This window comes from Strix uralensis, unplaced genomic scaffold (genome assembly GCF_047716275.1).
Source record: "Strix uralensis isolate ZFMK-TIS-50842 unplaced genomic scaffold, bStrUra1 scaffold_72, whole genome shotgun sequence".
Classification (NCBI taxonomy): domain Eukaryota; kingdom Metazoa; phylum Chordata; class Aves; order Strigiformes; family Strigidae; genus Strix; species Strix uralensis.
The window spans coordinates 646,310-665,719 of NW_027436726.1; the positions used below are offsets into that span (position 1 = coordinate 646,310).

General features: G+C 40.8%; 1 protein-coding gene across 1 annotated transcript; it reads right to left on the bottom strand.

Moving 5' to 3' along the window:
* Window positions 1–1,879: 1,879 nt before the first annotated feature.
* LOC141938476 (kinesin-like protein KIF20B) lies at window positions 1,880–15,476 on the bottom strand. Its single transcript, XM_074857337.1, has 5 exons — window positions 15,392–15,476; window positions 11,646–11,849; window positions 5,063–5,207; window positions 3,439–3,581; window positions 1,880–2,137 (listed from the first exon to the last, which is right to left on the bottom strand). The coding sequence occupies exons 2-5, from the start codon at window positions 11,769–11,771 to the stop codon at window positions 2,099–2,101; spliced, it is 453 nt and encodes a 150-aa protein (XP_074713438.1). The 5' UTR covers window positions 11,772–11,849; window positions 15,392–15,476; the 3' UTR covers window positions 1,880–2,098.
* Between the last annotated feature and the right edge of the window lie 3,934 nt (window positions 15,477–19,410).

Genomic DNA, 19,410 nt, shown 5'->3' on the forward strand with positions numbered 1-19,410 from the left:
CAGAAAATGGAAGATCTCAGGAAGGACAAAGGGGCTCAAAGTATAAAATCCTGCCTGTAAAGAGATACTGCATTTATTTTTATTTAGAATTATCTGATCATCACCTGAATTTTACATCTTTCTTTTACAGAACGAAAAGAGGGAAGAAAGAAGATGTCAAGAGCAAGCTTGACAAGGAAATCTAAGTTCTCATTCACACAGACAGATGAAGACAAAAAGTTGAAGCAATGGAAGAACTGAATGATTGGTGGATCAGGCTCACTTTGTCACTTTCAAGTTAGAAAGAATAAAATATCAATCTTTCTTTGTTGAAGAGTATAGGGGTACAACTCCATTTTACAGCCATGAAACTAGAGAAAAGACAGTATGAGAATCTGATCTTACAAGTCAGGATCTACAGAACTGAACTATGCATTATCCTTATGAAAAGACATTTCATGCTCAGACAATCTACTGGATAACAGCAGAGAAAACCATGTCAGAATTTGTTGCCACTGAACTGACTCACAGCACATTTAAGTTACAGTCACATAAAGAGGAAAGGAAAACTACTTCTACTAAAGAAATACTAATGACCATTTTTACGTTGATTTGCATTTTTAAAGGTATCACATTTGTTAAAACAAAACTGCAACAGGTATTCAAAGTCCCTTTTTTTCCCTCTCAAGAAAAACAACTTTAATCTCATGTTCAAGTCAATCTGATTCTTTTTGTCTTCAATCAAACAAAAGACAACAGAGAGCAGCAGTCCAAGAAAACAAACAGAAAACCCCACTTATAACTTAAATCATGGAATCATTTCAAAAGGACAGTAAAGTTGCAGCTGTACTATCAAAAATAAGCAGCACTTATCTGGCTGTATGAGCAAACTATCACTGCCTCTACAGACCAACTGGTTGTTGCTGATGAACCAGTATGGCTTGGAAGGAGGGAACAAAAAAAAAAATAAATCTCAGACTCAATGTTGACAGAGAATTTCTGAAAAATTTTTGTGGTCAAGACAATACCAAACCTCAAAATGCAATCCTGTAGACAAGATATTCTTCCTGTGGTGCTATACACGTGCAAAACAGACTGATAAGGAGTTCTTTAAACAAAGGCATCATAGAATCATATAGATGATGGGTGACAGACCAAAATGCAGTAATAATCAAAATAATCCAATAGTCCACGTAAAAACAGTGTTGTATGGTTGGCATTAATTCAAGAAAATAAAAATAAGAAAGCTGCATGAGCAACAAGTTAGAGTACCTGATCACTTACTGGGATTGTCTTGTTCCATCCATGCCAACAGCAGGTCCTTGTCAATGTAATTTCAGCTCTTTCTGAAAGGTGATCAGGACTGTTCCTCAAACAGTGCAAAATCCTACGAAATACAGTCACTGCCCGTGACTTAGGTAAATGCTACATTGGTGAAACCAAAAGGGTTTTAAATGTTTACTCAGTCACTGATTATAAGCTGAAACCTTACTACATATAGCTGTTCTAGTTGAGCAGAACTGGATGGTTGGAATAAAACGTCAAATGTCTGAGAGTGGGTCACTTTAATAGCAGATTATAATTATCTATGGATATTATAATCCCCAAAGAAATAATATTGTGCTTATAAATTCCTTTAGAAGAGTAAATAAAAGACAGTTAAACCACACCAGTGATAAAAAGCATATTTCTCCACATAGTGCCAATTCCTTTTTTTGTCACTTCACAGAATTTATTGCATACTCATATTTTTTTCATTAAAAGTTATGGTTGGTATATTGGCCAGCTGAAAAAAACAACTTAAACCATTCCACACAGGCATAGTTCTTACTGCACAATGGATAAATTATGAACACTTCCAGAGACACCATTCCTAAAAAAAAAATATTCAGACACAAACTTCTTGAACAGTATTTCAACTTTAATGGAATCAGAACAGTAACCCATCAGAACAATTCTATACATCTCTATAAACACTTTGGAGCATGACTAAGTACCTATTACTTCCTATATACAATCACCTGAAACAATACACTGTAAATATGCCTTAACTAAGAAAATACAAACATGCTTTTGCAAGATTATTTAGCTCTTTTTGAGCGTAGCTGTCGCTTGATGATTAGCTGATCGCTTTCCTTCTCTTTTTTTCTATAAAGACCTGAAAAAGATGATATTTCAAGAGTTACTCAGCATTTCTTCAGTGACAAATGACATGTACTTCTAGACCCATGTAACCAACAACATGTTTTTTCCCAGAAGCTGTTTTCAGAACGAATTTTGCCTATTATCTTCTAGTCAGAGGTCTCCAGAACAGAGACACCATTTTAGTGCATCATAATAAGCAAAAAATACTGGGAACATATGAAATCCCTTTTTTTGCTGAAACAAATATCAAAGTCCAAAGAAAACAGTGATCTGAAAGCAGCTCTCACTTCTTATCTCTAATACTCATTTTGTGAAACAAGAAGCATTCAGAAAACATATTTTTAGCTTAAATTTCTTTAGCTTTCTGACTTTCCCAGGATTCAGTCTTTAACTTTTTCTTCCACTTCCAAGCTCCTTAGCTTCTTTTGCCCTGCCTTCCTGTCATTTCCTTCAGCCTCCTGTGGACAGCATTTTGGTTACTGCTGCATCTATTCATACAGTTTACAGAAAAGTCAACAGAATAACTCAGTATGGGCAAATGCTCACCAGAGCGAATGAAAAAGGACTGAACAGAATGAAGAGATGTACTTCTAACAGCCAGAGCACGCTCAGCACTTTAGTTACTGACAAAACCATAAAGCTGGATTTCAGAAACAGTCCATCAAGCCCTGGCCTATAAGACTCTCTATAGGCTGGTTTAGACAGGGCAACGCAATTTAAGCACACGCAGAAGACTACTGAAACTGTGCTTTGAAAAGCATGGGTGTATCCAAATCCTAAAGTAACCCTAATAGCAGCTGGGCAGAAAAGGAATCGGAAATTACCTCAGATGCTCACTTGCCCTGCAAAGTTAATCGTACATGCAGACCTTTCTCTTCAGTGTTTCAATCATGCTATTCCAAATCTATGGATTCCTTAATGGTCTCTATTTCTGTTATCCCTTCATGCTACTCTTAAATGAACACCAACTACTGGAAAAACAAATTAAGACTCAACTGCTGTACTAGAGGAAAAAGTAACACTCCACATACCACAGCTAAGGTATCTAAGACTCCAAATGTGAAGATATCGCCATGACTGCTATATAGGTGATACAACAAGTCAGCAGTCACACACAGAGAAGATAAGCGAGAAAACAGAGAAAATTAAAGTAACACATCAGGAAGAAAAGACCAAAAGAAATAAGTCAGTACTTTCAAACCTCTTCTGCAACTTGACTCAATCAGGTTTGTTCTGTCCCCCCAATAGCTTATTTTAAGCCCAGATTACAGAAATAGATTACAGCGGACAGAACACTAACCCGTAATCACTTACCGAAGAATCAGGGATATCTAGAGGGCAAGAACTGTCCGTTGAACACAGCTTTCTCTTAGATCGTTTTGGCTTGAGCTCCTTTCCTTTGACATTTTCTGGTTCTGCAGACTTGGGAGAGCTTATTGTTGCCATCAGCTTCTTTGCTACAAGAAAAAATTTATTGTAAATCAATGTCTTATTGGTTTTATGAGCCTCAAAATTAATGAATAAAGGTTTAATGAATAAAGGTTTATTAAAATCAGTTTAAAAATGAAAGAGATGTAGTCTGAAATTTAAACATAAAAATTCAGACGTGGTATGTATTTGACTACCACAGTCTTCTATATCCTGAAACAGTTTTCTATAGCTTCAAATGCAAAAGCTTAAAGGACACATTTAAATAGCACCAAAAAAATCAATTGGGATTCAGATTTCACTGGATGTTAAATACAACAGGAATTGAAAACCAGGCTTAACTTCTTTGTACTGACAGAAGCACAAGGTTGAGTCAATTTTCTCTATGTACTTGTATAGTTTTATCAAACTAGTACCAGCTCTATGAAGAGATGAGTGTGTGCATCTTATGAGCTAGAAGGAAAGAAGAGATCCCAATCAATACTAAGTTATGCAAAGGAGGGAAAAAATACAGGACATGGTAATAAAGGTTACAAATTAGACCTCATTTGCTCAAATAAAGTATTTCCAGGGTGAAATTTTGATTACTCTCAATTTGGCTTCCATTGATAATGACATGTTGTCCTCATGGAACCACTCTGACAAATGTGAAAAATGTTAGAAATCCCACTATCTTAACTGTGCATCGTGAATAATGACTAACCTTGTTTTAACCAGCCAAATAGTAGTGTCTTTTAGAATTTAACACTGGTGATTCTTTGTGCCCTCTGCTAATTTTAATCTTTTTTTTTAAAAAAAACCCAGTAACTCAGAAATCATGTCTTACTGTAGGAAAGAATAAAAATATATTCTTCAATGGAAGGTCCTAGCAGTTAATTTTCCCAAGGCTATACTTAAACTTGAAATCCATTAACTGCTTCAGAGCTAGTTTATTGAACTCTTCCACATATTTTCTGGAGATACTGGCTTTCAGATTCTGTAGAACTAATCTTCCTCTCCTACATACATACTTCAAAAAACATTAATACAATTTCCACAGAAACAAAACAGGAAGTGGGGGGGAGATTGCTTATAGAACAAGGTCAGATCTGGGTTTGAATTCAACTCTTGATTTTTTTAGATCAACAGGTCAAGTTTCTGAAATTGCCTTTAACTGTTTTACTGTAAGCAAGAACAAAGTAACTCAGACATTTTGAGCTTATCATTGCTTTTATGATAAATTTATATGCACATAGTCCACACTGCATCCTTTCGCTCTACCTGGCTTACCTTTCACACTTAACCTAAACTTTAGAACCATGTGGTCCTTGTAATCCAGTCGGCCTCTTCTACTCTGCAAGATTCAGCAGAGCAGGCCCCAGCTCAGACTCCATTGTTTCATAAATGAAAGAACAACTGGATGCAGCAGACGTGGCCTTTAACAGCACATACATTAACAGATTACAGTAGAAAAAAGCTATTCTACAATACCCAGATAACATGGAATAAGCCTTATTTATTCTGTACAAACCTTTAGAGTGAAAAATAACAGGAGAACTTTGGAAAAAATCTCCAATTTTTTGTAGTGTTCCATCTTTCTTTTTAGCTGACTTTTTACGTGAAGTAGATTCTTGCTTTAAGGGGTATTCTTTTCTTTTCTTCTGTGTAGAAGACATCTGTACAGAAATACACAGTCATTGTTTAAGTCAAAAAGTTGACTTATCTTCAAGTTTAATTCCATTTTGTTTGGCTTCAATGTTATTTTCAAGCTGACATTTTGAGCTTTGCTACCGAAACCTCTGCTCATTAATGATACTGCCGCAGCAAGCAATGTAGACAACCTTATTTTATACCCAAAAGAAAAAAAATTGTCAGTTTCACAGAATACATCTAAGGGCATGAGTAATATAGGAAACAAATAGTTTCTTTTAAAAAAGTAGATTCAAAGTTTTAGAGTATTTCATTAGACTAGCTGTTCTAGTTATAAAACAGAAGAAAACTGATGGTGAAAATAAATCTTCTGTCCACCCTTTGAGCCTGCCTAGGTTACTACTAAGGCCTAAAATCATATTTTTATAGTTGTCATGCATATAGATGACACAAACCTTAGTTTTACTTCAAAAGGAATTGCCTATAACATGACATATGCTAAGAGTATGCTCAAACTAGTCTTCATAACTACTCAGCATGCAACATCCTTCCCTGGGAATCCCTGTACGCTGCAGCCAGTACACGTTCTGGGCAAATACAGACTGACTCTCCTTGGTTAGCTTAGAAAGTTTAGTAGGAAGACAACGTACGTGTTTAAGAATCCTATTAAAATACATAGATAAGGATTAAGATACTGCTGCATAAGAATGTTTGCTCCTTTCACAAGTCCACCTTTACAGAAAAGGTGGACTTATGAAAGGAGAAACTAACTTCAAAATTGAACAAAACCAAACTATTTTCTTGTTGCTTGTAGAAGGTGAATTAGTCATAGCAGGTTTTGCATTTTCTTGTTCTCACTTTTCACAAAATCCTAAGAAAATAAACATGACAAATTTTAACTAGGATTCTTCCGGAAAGAATAATGATTACCTATATTACAGAAGCAGCCACTATTTAAATGCTATGACTAACAGTAGGGAGGCATTGACTACTGCTGGATAGAGGTAACTATTCAAACGTGAAATAAACACTAAACAAACTTGTGGAAGGGAACTAGAAATGCCTGTAGTCAAACCATTCTGACATTTACTATTTTCTTCTCTCTGTTATTTCCTATACTTTTGACTTTAAGAGATTTGACAAGCCAACACCCAAATTGAAATTAATAAATCTAAGTGTAAATTTGGATTTATGGTGACAAGTATATAAAAAACAGGTTGGTAGCACAGTGCCATTGTTAAGCTGTCTTTTAATGACATCTTCTATCTTGTGAAGTGGTGCTGAGAGATTTCAGATAACCGACAGCCATACCAACTGATAACAGCATCAGAAAATGGAAAGAGGATTTTGTTCTTTAATTAGAAGGGAGCCTCTGAAAAAGATTTGGTTTTGTTTGTTTCTAAAACACCAGGGAGTTTGTTTCATTTTTAAAAAAATTTGACATGAGCAGTATGTGGTTATTTTAGCACTACAGGTTTCCCCTCAGTTTTAGTTTTCACAATGCTTTTCAGTTTTAGGAAATTTAAAAAAACAAACTGTGTCTTCAGTAGACTTGTAACAGTTAAAGTTACTGAATCATTTTATAATCTGTTTGGCATATGTAACATGAAGATAAATATTTAAATATTTAAATATGGGTACAGAAGGCCCCATATGCAGACCGGACCCGCTTCATAGGGAAGTCTGCTGCCTCCCTGGGGGCCGCGTCAATGACCTCAAGGCAAAACTCCCCACTCTAGTGAGACCCAAGGACTACTACCCTCTCCTGGTTTTTCAGGTAGGTAGTGACGACATTACTAGGAGAAGTCCTAAAGCAATGAAGAGAGATTTCAGGTCCTTGGGGAAAGTGATTAAGGGGTCGGGGGCACAAATTGTGTTCTCCTCCATCCCTTCAGTTGGAGGGATGGATGAAGAAGAACACAGGAGAACTCAACAGATGAGCTTGTGGCTCCAAGACTGGTGTTACAGTCAGGGCTTTGGATTTTTCAATCATGGGTTGGTATACAGGGCACCAGACCTTTTGGCATTAGATGGAATGCACCTGTCCCAGAGGGGGAAGAGGATCATGGGACAGGAGTTAGCTGGGCTCATTGACAGAGCTTTAAACTAGATTTGAAGAGGGAAGGGGGAAAACATCAGCCCATCTGAAGTACATGTATACCAATGCACACAGTATGGGTAACAAACAGGAGGAGCTTGAAGCCATGATGAAACAGGAAAATTATGATGTTGTGGCTATTACAGAAACATGGTGGGATGTCTCCCATGACTGGAGTGCGCCTGTTGATGGCTACAAGCTCTTTAGAAGGGACAGACAAGGAAGGAGAGGTGGTGGGGTGGCGCTGTATGTTAGGGACTGTTATGATTGCCTTGAGCACAAGTGTAGCGAAGACAGGGTAGAGTGTCTTTGCGTTAGAATCAGGGGGAAGGCCAACAGGGCAGATGTTGTAGTAGGAGTCTACTAGAGGCCACCCACCCAGGACAGAGAGGTGGATGAAATATTCTATAAGTATTTAGAAGAAATCTCATGATCGCTTGCCCTTGTTCTTGTGGGAGACTTCAACTTCCCAGACATCTGCTGGAAGTACAGTACAGCAGAGCGAGACCAGTCCCGGAGATTCCTGGAATGTGTGGGAGACAACTTCCTGACGCAACTGGTGAGAGAACCAACCAGAGAAGGTGCCCTGCTGGATCTCCTCTTTGTGAACAGAGAAGGACTGGTGGACAATGTGGCAGCTGGAGGCCGACTAGGGCACAGTGATCATGAAATAATAGAGTTCTCTATTCTTAGAGAGGCCAGGAGAGGGCTAAGCAGAACTGACATCCTGGACTTCAAAAGGGCTGACTTTGTATTGATTAGGCACCTGCTTGAAAGGATCCCTTGGGAGACAATCCTGAACAGTATAGGGGTCCAGGAAGGCTGGGCACTCTTTAAGAAGGAAGTGTTAATGGCTCAGGAACAGGCAGTCCCCAGATGCTGTAAGAGAAGCCAGCGACAGAGAAGACCAACCTGGCTGAACAGGGAGCTTTGGCTGCAACTCAGGGAGAAAAGGAAAGTTTACAGCCTTTGGATGAAGGGACTAGCCACTCACAGTGATTACAAAGACACAGTGAGGCTATGCAGGGCAGAAATCAGGAGGTCTAAAGCCCAGCTGGAAATTACCCTGGCTTCAGCAATCAAGGATAACAAGAAATGTTTCTATAAGTATGTCAACAGCAAAAGAAAGACCAGGGAGAGTCTCCATCCCCTGCTGGATGCGGGGGGAAACATGGTAACAAGTGATGAGGAGAAGGCTGAGGTCCTTAATGCCTTCTTTGCCTCAGTCTTTAATAACAAGACTAGTTGGACTGAGGGAATCCAGCCTCCTCAGCCAGAGGACAGAGACTGGGAGAACGACCCCCCTGCAATCCAGGAGACAGTCAGTGACCTACTGCATCACATAGACACACACAAGTCTATGGGACCTGATGGGATACACCCGAGGGTGCTGAAGGAGCTGGCTGGGGTGCTCGCCAAGCCACTTTCCATCATTATCAGCAGTCCTGGCTGACCGGGGAGGTCCCGACAGATTGGAAACTGGCCAATGTGACGCCCATCTATAAGAAGAGTCGGAAGGATGATCCAGGAAATTACAGGCCTGTCAGCTTGACTTCAGTGCCCGGGAAGCTGATGGAGCACCTCATCCAGAGTACCATCACACAACACATGCAGGACAACCAGATGATCAGGCCCAGTCAGCATGGGTTTATGAAAGGCAGGTCCTGCTTGACAAACCTGATCTCCTTCTATGACAGGGTTGACCTGCTTATTGGATGAGGGAAAGGCTGTGGATGTAGTTTACCTGACTTCAGTAAGGCCTTTGACACCGTTTCCCACAGCATTCTCCTGGCAAAACTGGATGCTCACAGCTTGGATGGGCACACATTTTGCTGGGTAAAAAACTGGCTGGATGGCCAGGCCCAAAGAGTTGTGGTGCATGGAGTTAAATCCACTTGGCGGCTGGTCACGAGTGGTGTCCCGCAGGGCTCGGTTTTGGGGCCACTACTGTTTAAGAACTTTATTGGTGATCTAGACGAGGGGATCGAGTGCACCCTCAGTAAGTTTGCAGATGACACCAAGTTGGGTGGGAGTGTTGATCTGCTCAAGGGTAGGGAGGCTCTGCAGAGAGATCTGGACAGGCTGGAGCGATGGGCTAAGGCCAACTGTATGAGCTTCAATAAGGCCAAATGCCGGGTGCTGCACTTGGGTCACAACAACCCCCAGCAACGCTACAGGCTTGGGGAGGAGTGGCTGGAGAGCTGCCAGTCAGAGAGGGACCTGGGGGTGTTGATTGACAGCCGGATAAACATGAGCCAGCAGTGTGCCCAGGTGGCCAAGAAGGCCAATGGTATCCTGGCTTGTATCAGAAATAGCGTGGCCAGCAGGGCCAGGGAAGTGATCTTGCCCCTGTACTTGGCACTGGTAAGGCCGCACCTCGATTACTGTGTTCAGTTTTGGGCCCCTCACTACAAAAAGGACATTGAATTATTCGAGTATGTCCAGAGAAGGGCAACGAAGCTGGTGAAGGGTCTGGAGCACATGTCGTACGAGAAGCGGCTGAGGGAACTGGGGTTGTTTAGTTTGGAGAAGAGGAGGCTGAGGGGAGACCTCATCGCCCTCTACAACTACCTGAAAGGAGGGTGCAGAGAGCTGGGGATGAGTCTCTTTAACCAAGTAATAAGTGATAGGACAAGAGGTAATGGCCTCAAGTTGCACCAGGGAAGGTTTAGACTGGATATTAGGAAGTATTTCTTTCCAGAACGGGTTGTTGGGCGTTGGAATGGGCTGCCCAGGGAAGTGGTGGAGTCCCCATCCCTGGAGGTGTTTAAGAGTAGGGTCGACATAGCGCTGGGGGATACGGTGTAGTTGGAAACTGCCAGTGCTAGGTTAACGGTTGGACTAGATGATCTTCAAGGTCCTTTCCAACCTAGATGATTCTGTGATTTAAGAGTAACATTCAGGTGAATAAAACAGCAATAAGATACTTCTAAAATTAGTTCCATGTTATTGAAAAATTACTTAGCTAAATGTTATCCCATCAGGATATGAACATCTACGCTATGAAAGGATTTATAAATGGATTGGTAAAACAGTCTTCTCAAAACATGGATAACTATGTTAGATGAAATATATTCATCTGTAGATAAGGTTCAGTACTTTTCCAGTGCCTTCAGAAGGATGGTTATTTTTACACTTACTTTTCCAGCAGCCTAAGAGAATACTCCTCTCAAAGAAAATTGGTTCAAGACATAGGAAGTTTAAATCAAATCTGGACATTATTCCAGAATGAAGCGTTCAATTCCAGATGAATTAACTTACACAACTTTTAACAGTTACTTTTGCAATCCAAGTTTAACAAAATGAGTTTATTGAAGTACTGTTGAACACTAATCACTGAAGTGACCGTTTCTCTTAACTATTTTACTAAGAGATTAAAAAAACATCACTTGAGAACACTTGAATGAGAATGCTAGAAAACCATCAGACACTTCACTCTCCAGCTGAGACAAACTCAGAGTGATCACTTGCCACTTATGCAAATGACCCACAGGTCATCTCCCTATACTCACCTGTCAGCTTCAGAAGTCCTTAGAAGTACAGAGATTCATAAGCCCCACAAGTAGGATTACAAGTAAGTACCACCACAATGAGGTATTAGGGTTTCATAGTCTTTGTGTCTTAGAAATAGCTCTGTTCATGCTAATGTTGATAAAAGTCAGAGGAAAGAAATGTGCGGTTCAAGTAGGAGCAGTGAAGATTTTTACCACCCTGAACTGCTGTGAAGCCTTAGTCTCGCACATAAACACCACAGCACACTAAGAACGCTGGCACATATAACCTAGCACAACTGAAGGAATTAAAGAGGAATTAAGTTCTACAGAAAACAGGGAGGTTCAGGTGCTCGTGCAATTAGTTCTGTATATTCCCTTTAAATACAAAAAGATCAAAGAAAACACAGACTGGACAAAAAGTCAAAGGAAGTGGTCTTGAAACTCTGAAATGCAATGATTAAGCCCAGAGGCTTAACTTTTAATTGCCTATTAGAAGAGGTTATAGTTGATACCAATGATTGCTTAAACCAAAAGAAGCAGTTCTATTGAACTGGTCTCTAATCCTGCAGATCACAGCTACAGAAGCAAATAGTAAGAGCAAGGAGAGAGAAATGTAAAAGGTGAAGAGGAAGTACATATCAGGGACAAGCGTCCAGAGTCTGGATAAATTGAAATCTATGACTTTATTCAACATAGGCCAGAGATCCACACCTTGGCAGGAGGTGGGGGGTGGGGGGGAAAGAGGTTTAAATATTCTCTGTATATATCCTTAGGATCTCAGTGAGAATCAAAAGGATAGGATTTTAACAAATGATCAGAGTAATAAATTGAAAGACTACACAACACATTTTGTCAGTTGGTCTAGGTCATACCTCATCCCTCTCTTCACTTGTCCTTTTCTTTCTTGGCTTGAGCACTTTAACTGTAGCTGGTAAGGTGCTGCCCTGGTGTTTCACCTCCATCTTATCGGGTTCCAGAGGTGTGAACTGAATTTCCATCTCTGGTTTTGGGAACCGACTAGTATTTCCACTTTCTGTGGACACTTCTGAAGAGTCAAGGACAATTTCTGAATGCTCCTGCAAATACATGGAAATTTTAAGAACACAAGTTTTAAAATAACTGAGTTAAAAAACCCATAATACACATCTTTCCCCAATGGATTGCAAAGTAAGCATTCCATTTCCCAGCTTTCACTTTCAGAACACTTCTAATTGAAGGAATCTACTTCAACCATAGCAGAGTTTAACCCTTACTTTCTAAAACTTTTTTGTTACATTTTAAAAAGTTAACGTTTCTATCTACAGTGACAGAACTTGAACTCAGCCTGATACTTTGTTTCCAAGTCATTTTGCTCAAGGGCAGAGACAGTCACAGATTTCACAAGTAGCAGTAGTAGAATGGACATGACTTTCATCTTAACTCTGCTGCTCCTTAGGAGCTAGGCAGTGATAGCAGCTTTTGAGAGAAAAGTATAACCTTTCTCTAGCCTATCTTTAAGGAATTTTCCCTTCCCCTTCTACACCAGAGAAGTTGTGTAAGCAACAAGGTCCAACTAGCAAGCTACAAGCCAAATTCAACCTATGAGAGGCTTCTACATCACTACCTGTTCTCTGGAGGAAGAGCAGGCATTAAGGCAGCCCGCAGCCCACAAGCTGAAAACCTTGTCTTGTACCTGCTTACAGCCAAACTGCAAGAACTGCACAGTGAGGGTGGGATGGAAAAATCAGTTTGACAATTCTTCTTCCTCAGCAGCACTTACCTTCCACCATCCACCCAACCTGTTTTTCTTAGCAAAACCAGCAAGTGAGAGCTGTGGTCCTCCCAGCTCCTGCATCTCTGTGGCAGCAGTTCAGCTGCTGGCTAGCATACAGGAATGGATTCAGCAGCTGTTTGAATGAAACCTGAAAGACAGGCTGCTGGGGTGGTTGGTGCTTAGAAACTGCAGGTGGCTGCTACTACTGCTGCTGGTGGGGTCCCAAACAGAGCAGCTGCTGTGGCTTCTCGAAGGGCACTCTCCTCCTCTCAAAAAGGAAAGTGATCAAAGCTCATGGAAAGCCCAGAGATAGTCACATTCTGCAACAGGCTCTGCTGGGATTCTGAGTAAGAATACAAGCACCACTGCATTCCCAAGAATGGAGTCGGCTAATAGAAACATTTTTCTTTATAACTGCTATTTCATGAGAGTTAGCCATCAAAAAGTTACACAGGAATGGCTAGTGTCATTAGCTAACACAGCTACACACAAGAATCCTGTAGTGGAAGAAAGCAAATCCAATTTGCCCTGCTACTGCTCATCCATTTAAAAGGGTTTATATATTTGTTTCAAGTGACTTATCTAATAATCAGCCACTTCATAAGCATTGGTGAGAGGTAGGATTTCAAGAGCATGCAGCTGAAGTCAGATATAGCTATTCACATGATTATGTTATACATCTTTTATTTCTACCAAAAGCCACTAAAATGAGGTGATCTGATCGCCAAGAAAGGTATTTGCAGAATAAAACTTTAGAATTATTCAGACAACAGGATACATTTTCTTCCCTATTCTGCATTTAGCAAAACCCATACAACTGCATAAAATTTTTAAATTTCAGTTTTGTACCAACCTCACTTAATGAAGAGGCACTGCCAGGACACTGAGATAATGAATAATTCCCTTTAACTGCGTCATATCTAACTGAAATACTTGACAAAGTATAGGATTAGTCCTGCTTTGTTTTTCTATAAACTGTAAATATTTAGAACGAGAAGACATTATGCTAAACTGTAAACCTCAAAATATTTTGATTTTTCTAAAGCTACAATATAAAAGCTCAAGTGCAGACAGCTAATGAACACCTGGGCTGAGAGACAACACAAGTTTAAGGCAGTAACCTCTACTCACGATGCCATCATGAGATGTGCCCTGCTGGGTCTCACCAACAGTCCGTCTAGTTCAATATTCTGCCCCAAGAGTGGCAAAGGGAGATGCTATTTAAGGATAAGATAGTGATCCTGGTCACCTTGTCATCTGTCCTCTCCATACTCTCCCAGCATTCTTAGCTGTGCATTACAATTGTCAGAGTCTACACCACTGTCTAACCCTCAGAGTATCCATTTAAAAATATATTGATGGATTTCTACTACAAAATTTTTCTAATCCCTGCTGACAGTAACTGTTTCCACCACCTCCAGAAAATTACTAGCTGCTTCATATAGGAATATGTTATTTTAGCTGTCTTAAAATTATTTCCTATTAGTTTCACGAAGTGCTGCCCAGTTCTTGCAGGATTTTAACAAGGACAGTTCTGCCTTCTGTTTACCCACCGCAACCATGATTTTGTAAACCTCAGCCCCACAACCCTCTGGTGGCCTTAACCTCCTAATCACAGTGCCAGCTTCTTAGCCTCTCCTCACAAGGCAGGAGACACACATCGTCTTGATCACCTTAGATTTTCTTCTTTATCTCCACTATATCTTTCCTGAGAATTATTTGACTTCCCCCCAAAACTCTACCCCATTCACTTCACACCATAACAGTTTATCACATGATAATCCTGGTAGTAGCCTCTCCTTATTCATAACATCAAGTACTGTGGCTACTGGCTTGAGGTAAATACTTCAGCACCAACTGTTCACAACAATTCTTCTCTGTAACTAATTTTATAGCAAAAATAACTAACTTTATGGTGCTCTCTTAGCTGCCATTACAAAGCTGTATAAAGCAATAACCATTCTGAGAGCTCCTCTCTACTCCCTCATACATCACAAGCTTTATCTATACGGCACCAGCTGAATTGATGAAGTAGCAAGAAACTGGCCAGTCTTATTTGGCAGTAGACAGGAGAGAGATGAAGAGATGCATTTCATCATTCAGTCCAGTTCTGCCACAAGAGGAGAATCGCATCTTCTAGCAGCCAGGGGAGGGTCTGCTAGGAAATCCATGTTCAGCTCTCTTCATTACTAGTTAGCAATGGAGTCACGGAGCATTAATTCAGTTTGGGAGGAAAACTACCTCACTGAATACTGCTCACGTAGCACACAGGGATTTGGTCAGAATCAGAAGGCTCAGTACAGGTGCAAGCCTTTCAATTTTTGTTCAGGAAATATGCAAAGTCGATCTTTTCTTTGTGTAAACTTCAAATATTGTTTTGTTTTTAAGTAAGATGCAAGATACCGTTCTGTTCTTGTGAACCCCATACGGGCTGGCAGCTCTAATTACAGAACCATCTCTACTACCACACTATAGGTGGTATCAGGAAAGTTGTCTGAGCTGAAATCCCCTTAGCACTGACATAACCAAACAGAGGTGACATCACAAATATTATGTCTTCAAATCTCTAGAATCTGGATTAGTTAACTAGTTTTTCCCTCAGGTACAGAAGTTTTATAGTGTATAGAGAGGTGGTATTCTCTTAACTAAAGTACTTCTTTTTCTGAGAGGGAACTTGAAAGAGGGAGAGAGAAGAATAAACAAGAACTCAGAATTAATGATATAGTTAAAGTACGAAGAACTACAGAAAGTAACTTTTGGGAGATTCCCCACATTGCTGAAATATATACTGAGAAAACAACAAAACAAAGATGTTACTAACAACATATCATTAGTACATACTTTCTATAAATATAACAAACATACCTCTTTGTTTACAGACTGATCTATTTTATCTTGTCCTTCAGGTAAAGGTACTTCTGCCAAAGACTGAAGACTTTTATGGTTAACGCCTTGTTTCTATTCCTTTATAAAGTCATCTTTCTCAGCCAGCTGTTTTCTTAGTTCTTCTGTATCAGTTCCCTCATCCTAATAAACATAGCAAAAATTGCCACAAATTGCAGGATTGGCAAAAGAAATTAACATGTGCATGAGCATCATTACAATTACTCAGTAGCACCAGTTTTAGAATTGCAGGCTCAAACAGCCAGCTGTCCAACAAAAAGCCAACAACTTCATGTATGAGTGGCCTCTACTTAAAGCCAAGAAAGGTCATACAACAGCCTGGGAAGATGCAATGCAAAATTTTTATTTTAATCTACTTATGTAGGGTTATAAATTTCACCTCCCATTGTTTGTGAAGTTCTTGGTTCTGTGCAAAAGGCAGCTGATGTGATAGTTGTTTCAGATTTCCAGTCTAATCAAATTGCAATCAAATGATCAAATAGACTTGAGTGTTTATTTGAACTACTAAGTTTTTTGAAACTTCAGTTACTGTTACAAATTCAGTTTCAGAAAAGCATAAAGCTTTTTTTTTTTTGTATTAGCTGCAAACAATTTCAATATGTTTGGAATAGAGCCAAAACATAGTGTTTTGCAGAGTTAGTGAATGTGGAGCAGTTTGCTAACAACTGGCTACGTGACAAAGGGCACAGCACCGAGGAACTGCTGACAACGGCGACGTGATGGGAGAATACCGAAAAGTATCAAAGAAGAACAAAGAACAGAAGCAGGACTATGTAGAAGGCCTTGCAGAAATCATAAGGGGAGAGATTGGTATTTAACCTTAGCAACCAAAGTATCTAACCTTAGCAACCTATAAGGAGCTTGCTTTTTGCAATATGTATGAACTAATTATTGTGGATATAAAAGCAGTGTGAGTACTAATAAAGTTGAGCCTTTGTGCATTAAATGATGGCTGGGCTCCCTCTGCGTTCTTTCAACAAATGGTGACCCCGACGTGATACGTGCCAAAGGACGTATAAGGCGCCACGAAGGATAAAGACCAGAGAAAGTGGTTCAGGTCCTTAAGCAGCGAGGACGGCGAAAGGCGACTAAAAAGGCCCGCGCCCTGGGTGTCATAAGAGGTGAGCCCTGCTGATACGTGCTGCCGAGACCTGGAAAGGCTGCAACGGAAAAATTCAGGTATGGACAGGCAAGCAGCATATGATTTATTTGCATCCTGGCTGACACAACGCCGGGTTGAGGGAATAGATGTAAAAAAGGATCTTCAGGGGCTTTTAGCTTATGGGGTAGAGCAAGGTTGTTTTATTAATCCACATACAGTTCATGAGTTATCGGAATGGCGAAAATTTGGAGATAAGTTATGGGAATTAACATTGAATGATGATAAGACAGCAAAAAAGTTGGGAAAGTTATGGAGGGTGGTTCATAATGAATTGCTCAGGTATCAGGCTGAAAAAAGAGCTGCACAGAGCGCAATTGCGGCAAAAGAGAAAAACACCAGATATGGGGAGGAGGAAACTAGGTGGCCATTACCGCCTACGTTTCGTGAGCTTGTTTTACCACCTTTACGTTCCGAAGAGACGGGACAGGAAAGCTCAGAACGAGTTCTCCCTACCGCTCCTACCGCCCCCACCCTGAGTAGCCCTGATGCGTCCAGCCACACTGTGACGCCGGAAAGCGAGAATTCTACTCCTGGCTCAGAAGATGGGCTGGGGATAGAGATCGCTAAAGAAAGGTGTCGGGCTTGGAATGCATTGGCACGAGAGGGGTTAGAAAAAGGGGATGAGGAGATGACTCAGATGGCGACAGCAATGGCTTTTCCAGTTCAGTTTCAGCCGAACCCAGCTGGTGGACTAAATGCTACTGTTACGGCATTAGATTGGAAGCTTTTATCACAATTGCGCTCTACAGTGAGTTCTTATGGTGTTACTGGTGAACCGACTCGTCAAATGTTAGATTATCTCTGGAGCACTCAACTTCTTTTGCCTGCAGATTGTCGGGGTATAGCAAAGTTAATTTTCTCTCCTAGTCAGTGGTTGTTGTTTAATGCGCATTGGCAAGCGAGAGTGTTAGAATCGATAGCGGTACAGCGGCAAGCAGGAGATCCATTACAAGGGGTTACAATGGATGAATTAATGGGGTTAGGACCTTATGCTAGAGTAGAAGCTCAAGCATTGCTTGGTCCGGATAAAGTGAGAGAGGCAATGAGGTTAGTGAGAGAAGCTATAGAGCAAGTGAAAGAGCCAGGCGGAGTTCCAATGTATATGGGAATTAAGCAAGGGAGAGAAGAGACTTTGGGCAGTTTTGTAGATAAGTTGGTAAATGCAATTGAAAGAGCAAGAGTACCTCTCTACATGCAGGGTGCTCTCTTAAAACAATGTATTTCACAAAATGGCAATCCTGCTACAAAGAGTTTATTGAATACATTAAGGGCACATTGGACTGTAGAGGAGGCACTTGAAAAAGCGTCATCGATACCTACTGGACCTCAGGCTTTTCTTGTAGAGGCAATAAAGAAATTAGGGGAAGGAATGAAAGAACAGGCTCAGGCTACTCAAAGTCAGGTTATGGCAGCCCTTGCGCCTCTCCAGACTTCGGCAGCAACAGCAGTTAAAGTGCAAACACCTAAAAAGGGGCAGCTGCGGTGTTACCGATGCGGAGCTCCAGGGCATGTACAAAAGAGTTGTACAGCCAGAAATGTATGGTGTCAAACTTGCCGATCCAACTCCCATAATGAGGTGGCTTGCTGCAGACGGTCGGGAAACTCCACACGGAGCGCGTTCGCCGGCCGCCGCGCAACGACCAAAATTGCAGCCGCAGCGCAGTCCTTCAACCCGCCACCCGGGGAAGTCTCGGGTTGGACCTGGCAGCAGTAGTAGATGTTATTCTGTTAACAAATAATCCTCAAACAATATCTACAAACGTAAGAGGACCTATCATTATTAATGGGAGAGCCATGGGAGCTTTATTATTAGGAAGATCATCGGCATCACAATGTGGACTATTTGTTTTACCGGGAGTTATTGATGCAGATTATGAAGGTGAAATCTATATTATGGCATATACACTGAATCCACCAGTAAAGATTGCAAAGGGACAACGGATTGCACAGCTGGTGCCTCTGCCACAAGTGACTCAAACAATACGACCAATAACTGAGGAGAGTCGCGGAAATAAAGGCTTCGGATCCACAGGAAGCCTGACCCTGCTAACACTGAATCTGAGTACGAGACCCAGAAAGACTGTTCACCTGTCATTTCAAGGTAACGCAATAACTGTGGAAGGGTTGTTAGATACAGGCGCAGATTCCAGCATACTGTCGCCTTCTTCTTGGCCACAAGGCTGGCCGTTACAAGAGCATACCACTACCATCACTGGCGTGGGTGGTTTAACTTTAGCTAATCGAATGCCGCCCCTACAATTAACAATTGAAGGACAAACAGTCACAGCGGTGCTTGCTGTAGTGCAATTACCTCCAGGGGTAAATTGCTTAATTGGAAGAGATGTGTTAGCACAAATGGGAATAGTTTTGACAAACGATCACCATTTATTCTAATGGCCATTGCTTGGACTTTCCCGATCCCTATAACTTGGACATCTGACGATCCAATATGGGTAAAGCAGTGGCCACTAAAAAGGGAAAGTCTTGAGCAAGCACACTTGCTAGTACAAGAACAATATCAGCAAGGACATTTAAGATTATCTACTAGTCCTTGGAATACTCCAATATTTGTCATAAAAAAGAAATCAGGCAAATATCGACTTTTGCATGACCTTAGGGAAGTAAACAAACAAATGGAACCAATGGGGGCTTTACAACCAGGTATGCCGAATCCAGCTATGTTACCTTATGAATGGCCTATATTGATTGTGGACTTAAAAGATTGTTTCTTTACGATTCCGCTTCATGAAAAGGACATGCGCCGATTTGCTTTCACTTTACCGGCAATAAATAGAGAAGGGCCAGATCAACGGTTTGA

Excerpts from the sequence above, each read along its gene's own strand:
- LOC141938476 (XM_074857337.1), bottom strand. The coding sequence starts at position 11,771 with ATGGAAATTCAGTTCACACCTCTGGAACCCGATAAGATGGAGGTGAAA. Across the intron at positions 5,208-11,645 it reads CAAGTGAAGAGAGGGATGAG|ATGTCTTCTACACAGAAGAA; the intron begins GTATGACCTAGA and ends ATTTCTGTACAG. Across the intron at positions 2,138-3,438 it reads TAGATATCCCTGATTCTTCG|GTCTTTATAGAAAAAAAGAG; the intron begins GTAAGTGATTAC and ends CATCTTTTTCAG.